The sequence below is a fragment of the Pteropus vampyrus genome, unplaced genomic scaffold (genome assembly GCF_000151845.1).
Source record: "Pteropus vampyrus isolate Shadow unplaced genomic scaffold, Pvam_2.0 Scaffold640, whole genome shotgun sequence".
Classification (NCBI taxonomy): domain Eukaryota; kingdom Metazoa; phylum Chordata; class Mammalia; order Chiroptera; family Pteropodidae; genus Pteropus; species Pteropus vampyrus.
Genome location: NW_011889421.1, coordinates 428,194 through 436,038, shown reverse-complemented (window position 1 = coordinate 436,038; position 7,845 = coordinate 428,194). Strand labels below are relative to the sequence as shown.

Sequence of the window (7,845 nt, the reverse complement as noted above, 5' to 3'; positions counted from 1 at the left end):
GACAGAGACCGCTCAGGGGCCACTCTCTGTCTCCTGCTCCTTCCCACACTTTTCAGGGAGAAACCAGGGGCGGGGGCTGAGTGTCACACGGGGGCCAACTGCCCAAGAAGCCACCCAGAGGGCCATCACGCTGCCCCACCTGACAGACCCTTCACACAGGCAGCACATAACCGGCTGGTACGGCCAGACCCGTGGCTCACCACCGACATGAGACAATGCCCACACACAGCTGCACGTGTGCACAGCAACACGCACGGACATGCACACATGGGCTCCGTACCTTCTTCTGACACTTCTGACCATTCTGGGTTGGGAAATTCATACTGGCCCATTCGGATGCGACTCTTCATGCCCGGAGAGATGGCAAGGCCATGGTTGGAATAGAAGGGTGGGTACCCACACAGCCTGAGCCGAGGGGAAGCAGGAAGAGAGGGGCAGAGCTGGTGTTATTTAAGGGCCCTGCACCAGGAATAAGGTGAAAAACAGACTTCTTCTTGTAAAGGTCACAGAGAAATTGGGGTTCGTTGATTCAATATACAAAGTCAAGGAGAGGGCCCAGAAATCCAACAAACCAAATATCTAAAGTCCACATTTTCCTGCCCATTAGCTAGTTTATACCCGCAACTTAGCTATGAGAATCTGCTAAGCACTGAGAGAAGGGGACATGCAGGGGACTCCCAGGGATTGCCCCATCCAGAAGAGGAATGCTAACCTCTGCTTCTTCCTCTCGGCCGGGAGAGGCAGACACCTCCTCCCCACCCGCCCCGGCTCCCTCCCTCCCCGGTCCCACCCCAGCACACTCACAGGATGTACATGATGACACCCAAGGACCACATGTCACAGGACTTGTCATACTTCTCTGGGCCCAGCACTTCAGGAGCTGCAAACCAAAGGTCAACGTGGATGGGTCTGGCCCTCAGAACACTGTGATCTATCCCAGTTTCTCTAGAGATGACGCCCCCATTCCGACCCTTTGGACTATCATGACGGGACCGTGGCTGGGGGTGGGAGCAGAACAGCCGTAATCCAGCCCAGGGTGGGACGGAGGAGAGCACGACCCTCCTCCCAGAGGAACCCAAGGGCTAGAATCTTAAGACGAAACAACTCTTGAACTGCAAGAGCCTCTCGGACCTACAACGTTCATTTAATTGGACACACACATTCCGAAAGTGTATCCTGCACCTGATAGCTGGGCCAGCAGAGCCAAATCTGTGTCTCGACTCCACTGAGAATCAGACGGAAAGGACAGCTCTTCTCGGGAAAGTGCCCACGTGTGTGAAATCGTGCCCGCAATCTCAGGCAGACAACTTTCTGGGACGCCTCAATCCCAGCCTAACTCTGATGAGCCCCACTTCGGGCCAGGCTGCAGCAGAACCAGAGCCAGGAAGAACTTGAGGACAGGAGTCTTCTAGGACCTGTGGCTCTGAGACCAGCAAGAGGAGGGTTTGCGAAAAGCTCTGGGGAAGGACGAGCCCATGGGCCTCCTCGTACTCACCCACGTAGTACGGTGTATAACAAGGAGTGGTCAGCGAGTTGTGGCTGGTGGTTTCCTTGGCAAAGCCAAAATCAGTGAGTTTCAGAATGGCGTTGGGCCTTTTAGAGGTGTACAAGAGATTTTCAGGCTACAGAAGGGGGGACAGAGAAATAACAACCCTGTGAATCTGTGAGGGGCCCTGAGAAATCAAAAGGCTAAACCCTCCTTCCTTCCTCAGACAACAACACTGTCCAGCCCCTGTGATCCACACACTGTAAGCGATGTCGGCTAAATGTGACCAGCTCCCTGTCTCCCGAGAGTTCATGGTGCACCTGGAGATAAGAGACTAATGCAGAGAACCAGCACCAAATGCCACAGGGACAGAGAAACCAAAAGTGTGACTGTGTGGTACTGACTCAGAGGACCACAAAGCTGGGCACAGTCACAGAGGCTTCACTACTGAGTTCTGGGGTTTGGCCAGAGAGGGCAGGGCCCCCAGAGCGAAGAATGGCACCCCGCGCCACTCCGCCCTCAGGAACCAGGCAGCAAGGATGCAGGACAACTCTGGCAACCTTCCCAGGGTCGCTATGACCCCGGGGCCCTCTGCAGCACCTCAGGCGAGGTGGTCCGGGGGACATGATGAACAGCTGGTACCTTGACATCCCGATGAGCAATGTTGATTGAGTGCAAATACTGGATAGCCTCACCGATGCTCTTCATGATTTCTGATGCTTCTGTAGAGAAGAGAGAAGATGGGAGAGAAAAAGAAAGTCACCAGATGTGTCATTAGATTTGAAAACCCAATACACTAATTCCTCCCCCATGCAGCCTAAGGCTCCCTCCATCCACCACCTACCCCAGAAACCAAGGCATAAGGAGCCACCCTGGCTCAGCCGAGGACGCTGGGGGAGACAGCAGGCCTCAGGTCTCTCACGATGGCAGGCACTGCAGAGGGTCCCCTTCAGACACCTCTCTGCCCTGCCTCCCCAAGGCCTGTCCCACAATAGACCTTTTCTACCTCTTTCTGTGAACGCTTGGTCTCCTCGGTCCTGGATTCGGCTAAAGAGTTCTCCACCATCCAAACTGAAACAAAGCCACAGTTAGATCTGGGGAACACAACAGCCTGCCAACACTCTCCACTGTTCCCCACAAAAAAATCAAGCATTTACATTTTAAGCTTCAGGCACATCGGGGCAGTCCTCAGAAGGTGAGGGGCCTGGGCAAGGAGTAGGGAAAAGCTGAGCCAAGAACAGAATAGGTAAGGCTACTTACCACTCCATGACGATCAGCAGGCACTTCCTCCCCGCATATAGGTTCTCATAAACATCCACGATCCGCACGATGTGTGGACACTGGGAGGCCCGCCAGTGCAGCTCCACCTCGCGCCGGGCCTTCGGGCAGTCCTGAAGCATCTGCAAGGCAACGGCCTCCTGAATAACTGCAGTCTCCACAAGGGCCCGCTGCCCGCTGCCCCACGTGGGCCTATTCCAAAGTCCTGGCCCACAAGCCTGACGACATCCCCACTGATCCACCACGAACTCCTCACTACTGCTGGCCCTCTACAAGCCCCCTGGCATCTTCCCTAGCATCTCCTTCTCCTAAATGCTGACTTACAGCTTTACAGCTCCCTTATCTGCTTTAAAAGAAACCTCAATATGGCCCTTCGTGGGGCCTTGACAGCTATCCTGAGATCAGCCCTTGACTAGTTCCAGCTAAGGGCATGAAGTCCATTCGAGAAAGCAGGCAGCAGTTGGGCACTGGAAGGCAGGGGAAATGGAGGCATGGGAGAAAGACAGAAGAGGAACACCAATCCAACAATGGACGGGCCCAGAGAGAGAAGAGACTCAAGAACCTATAGGAAAAGGTACCTCCGCCATCCCTCAAACCCAGCACACCAAATCCCAAGCAACAGTCTTTCTACCTCTGAGGTTTACTTCATTCAACCAACAGATGGTCTCGGAGTCAGCCCGATGTAGTTCGAATCCTGGTTCTTACAAGGTTTGCAACCTTGAGCAAATTATTAACTCCGAGCCTCATTCATATCCCCTCTTCTTTTGTGGGCCAGGTGGCCAGGGGCATTAATGGAGCCTGGATCCCTCACGAGTCTCGGGGGCTGAATCTCGACGCAGGCCCTTTGCCAATAACTAGCTTGGGAACAAGCCTAAGACCCTACGCTAGCCATGAACTTTGTAGGAAATCTGCTGAGAGGCCTCTGAAAGGGAGCACAAGGACCATACACCACTCCTCCTGCATATGGCACCTGAGACTGTAACAGTCACCTTGGTACCATAAGGGGAAGGAGCCTAAGAGAATAAACCAACACACTGAGGAAGGGAACCAGGGGGATGGCAACTACCTGGATCTTGGCTGACATCACCAAGCATCCTTCATGAAGTTTTTTTGGTAAGAACCAAAAGCATCCTGATACATCCGTTGGTACAACAGGACAGATTTGTTGTAAAGATTAAATGAAATAATTCTGCCGAACACCTAGCGGAGTCCCTGGTGTGTGCTCAATAATAGTAGCTGTCAATCTCATTACAGAATGTCTTGCTAAGTGCACAGCACAGATGCCAAAATAATTAATACAAGGACTCTTACAGATTTACCAACTTTGAGGGAAGTCCAGATTAGCCCTATACAACACACACCCCAAGTGCTGCGGACATTAGAAGCGGGGCTGTGAGGGACAGTCGGGCTGAGAAGTGAACGCGCAGAAGGGAAGGCCTCTACGCAGGAAACCGGCAGGAACTGGGCTGAGATGGAGCGCAGCTGAGTGAGTGATGCAGCAGGGAGGGCTAAGAGACCTGCTGGAAAGTACATGAAGCTTCGTAAGTAAGATAAGATGGCCAGCATAGAGCCAGATTACAGAGGGCAGTGAAAGGCAAACATGGGACTTTCCAACAATAAAACTAGCATTCATTTATGCTGTGGCCCATGATATACTTGACTTTTTCTAACTGTACAACAGTTGCCATTTTACAGGATGAGGAAACCGAGGTTCAGAGAAGCAGTGTGTCCCAGGCTCAGAATCTGGGGAAAGGCAAAGCCAGAGTTGGAATCCAGGCCTGGTAGATTGCAAAGCCCAGCCTTTTCTACTATGCCACACAGCTTTTAGAGGAGTGGAGGCTGAGACTTGTCAGTCTCAGACCTACCGCCAATTGCATACTATCTTGGCAGAGGCAATCCCCAAACAGGCACGCTGTTAATTCAGCCTCCTAGAGGGCAGGCAGAAAGCAAGGTCCCCATGTGGTCACACTGCCACCTAGTGGCCTTCTGAGGGCACTGCACAGGTGCTGAGTTCTGCCCTGCTCAACTTCATTCATTTGGATAGACCAGGGAAAAAGTTTCTTTTCCTTCCCCAAGTTCTATGAGGAGTAGCAGGAGGAACTGACTAATTTCACATGCATGTAACTTAATTCCACAAGCATTTACTGAGCTCCTACTATGGGTCACATATTATGCTAGATGTCAAGATCAAATAGAAGGGTCCTGATCTGAAAGAATTCAGGCTAGGAGTGGCGGGGTAAATAAGGGAGATAGGCACATAGAAAATGTTTATAACTCACTAAGATAATGTGCTGTAAGACTGGTAAGTTCAAAGTGTTCAGGAGCAAAAGTTCTCAGAGCAGCCAAACAGGAAAGACCTCTATCGCCCCCTACAGGCATGTAGGAACTGAGGCCCAGAAAGGAAGAAACAAAGTTGTCAAATTAACTCAGAGGCAACATGAGGTTACGGATTTACAATCAGGAAAAACCACAGCCCAGGCCTGGAATTTTATCAATTTCTGGTTGCATAACCTTGGAAAGGTCTTTATCTTCCTTTTCCCATTTTATATCTATAGGTTGGGTGGCAAGGATAATACCTACCTGGCTCCCTCCCTTCTAAAGCCATTATAAGCAGCTAATGAAATAACATCTCTAAGAGTACTTTGTTATTAGACAGACGCTCATCACTGAACTAGCAAGCTGCCATAGCACAGGAGTCTCTCCATCATGTCTGTGTTGAGGCTGGAGCACGTGATGCAGCCAGCACAGGTCACCAGCATAACTGTAGGCTGGGTTTCTGTCTGTAGCCTAGTGACCACCACCTGGGATCCAGTTCTATACTTGAACCAACGGATCTGTACGAAATGAGGACGCAACAAAGCCCAAATCCAAGTTCATGCCCCTCAGCCTCTCATGAACCCAGAGCACACACTCAAAGTTCTGTTTTGTTTTGTTTTGTTTTGCCTTAGACACTATAAGAGTGTCCAGCATCAGGCAAAAGAGAATTGCAGTCAGAAAGCCTGGGTTCACATTCCACCTCCAGGCTTATACACAATTCTTCATCTGGTAGAGGAGCCAGACAGACCTAGTACAACAAACCTGGCCTTGGGAAATACACATAATTCGCATCCTAGTTCTGAACTCCCCAGCTTGTATCAGGCAGGGAAGCCAATCTACATTTCTAGAAAAGGTTTTCTCATCTGTAAAACTGGATTCAATTTAACAAAATAAGCAAATTGGAAAGAGTAATATTTTTCAATTCTAAGAGAAACCTAATAAGAATTTCCCATGAAGACTGGTAATTGACATCCAGGCACATGTTTATCATAAGTCCCTGAATGTATAGGAAAATCAATGCAAGCAATGACCACAAGACCTTCAAATCAGTCAGGCAGGCTGGCTGAATTCATACAGCAGAGCCATGAAGAGCCAAAGAGGCTTTGTAGACAGCTGTGGTGTGCAGAGAGCCTGGAGAGAGGAACTCAAGAATGTGCTAATCTGGAGTACAGGGCTAAGTAAAGAACAGCCGGGGAGGTGCCTGAGTTCCATGCCAGAGAAGAGACGGGAGAGGAGAGAAAACAGGATTCCCAGGCTGCTGCCAGGGGCCACCAGCAGAGATGTGGGCAGGTTTAGCCAGAAGCCAGGTTTAGCCAGAGTCACCTGGGAAAGGCCCTACATCTCCGGCATGGACAAGGACAGAGGAAGCCAAAGGCCCAGGACTACAGCTCCAAGGGTCTGAGTTTGAAGGAAGGGTCTTCTCACTAAAAAGTCACACAGGCTCTTAAGACAAGGAATGCCTGGAAGGGATTGTGAAATATTTTAAGCCCTAGCTAAACCTGGAACAGATATTGTGCCTTTCCTACCCGCTCCAAGTTTGCATCTGAAATTCTCTTGCACAGTAGAAAAGATTAATTTTGGGATGTGCTAGACTGCAACGTAATAGGCAAGGCCAGTGTGGCATGGACCAGGGACCAGCCAACAGAGTCCACTGCTGGGGGGACGTCTAGGGTGACAGTGGCAATAAGGAAAACATGGGAGCTCTCCCAAGATACTGTTCCATGCCTCTCTCTGCCTTTGTCAGAACCTGGAGGGAAGCAGGATGGAACCTAAATTCTATCTGTTCATGGTCACCCTTATCTCCCTCCACCAAATCTGCCATCATGAGGCACATGAGAACTCCGGAGTAGTCAGCATCCGAAGCCTGGCCAAACCAGAGAAAAGGGAAGAACTAGAGCCTGGACCTGAAGCCTTCGAACCAGCAACACAGATATAAGGACAGGATAATGCCTTTTAATGCCTTTGTGCCTCAGTTTCCTATCTGTTAAACAGGATAATAACAGTACCTGTCTACGTTAAATGAGTTAACACATGCACGTTATGTAAATTACTAAGTGGTACTTGGCACACAGCAAGCACCACTGCATTAGTGTTTGCTATTATTATTCTGCCCCTACCTGTTAGAGTCCAACTGAGGTGGGCAACTGAGATACCATTCCCACCCACCTCATTTAAGGTGTTATTAATAGCTCCAGGCACTAGGCAGAGAGGGGACCCAGAACGCTGGGAAGGAAGCAGGCTTTGGCATCCTAGCCCTGAGTTCTACATCTCCATCCCTACACCACCTAAACTGGACAGCTGGGGGCAAGACTGCAATGTAATGAGAGAGGAAGCCATCCCTTCCCAAGACAGACACGGTGCCAAGAGAGATGCAAAAGTCTGAATCAGGAGCTTAGTGTGTTGTCTGTCCGTGATGCACGTCGTTAAACAAGACAGCCTCTGTACTCCCAGCAGGAGGTCAAGTCACACACCATCCTCTAATCCGTGCCACAGGAAGGGGGCTGACCTGGATGCTTTTGCAAGTAGAAGAAAAGAGGAGGGCTTGGGAAGAGGAGGGCTTGGGAAGAAGGGCTGCTGCTAGGGGCAAATTTGAGCAACCTCTTTAGCACAGAGCAGGTGGCAAGAAGCAGGCAGCCTAGGAACCAGACGAGTGAAGGGGAGCCTATGTCTCCAGGAGTGCTCTTTGCTACTTGAGTGCTACGTAGTTCAAGTGGGGACCCTCACACTCATCCTTACACCCAACCCAGGAGGAAGCATCCTATCTT

General features: G+C 50.6%; 1 protein-coding gene across 2 annotated transcripts in view; it reads right to left on the bottom strand.

Moving 5' to 3' along the window:
• The window catches only part of MAPKAPK2 (mitogen-activated protein kinase-activated protein kinase 2), a 46,629-nt gene that overhangs the window by 3,984 nt on the left and 34,800 nt on the right, over positions 1 to 7,845 (bottom strand). The window contains exons 2-7 of one of the 2 annotated variants that reach the window (XM_011384996.2): positions 2,747 to 2,886; positions 2,493 to 2,557; positions 2,129 to 2,208; positions 1,496 to 1,622; positions 805 to 880; positions 281 to 405 (exon numbers count right to left, since the gene is read on the bottom strand). In XM_011384996.2, the coding sequence (XP_011383298.1) occupies positions 281 to 405; positions 805 to 880; positions 1,496 to 1,622; positions 2,129 to 2,208; positions 2,493 to 2,557; positions 2,747 to 2,886 (613 nt within the window). Of the gene's footprint in view, positions 1 to 110; positions 406 to 804; positions 881 to 1,495; positions 1,623 to 2,128; positions 2,209 to 2,483; positions 2,558 to 2,746; positions 2,887 to 7,845 lie in introns of those variants that run through there. The other variant, XM_011384995.2, reaches the window with a different exon arrangement.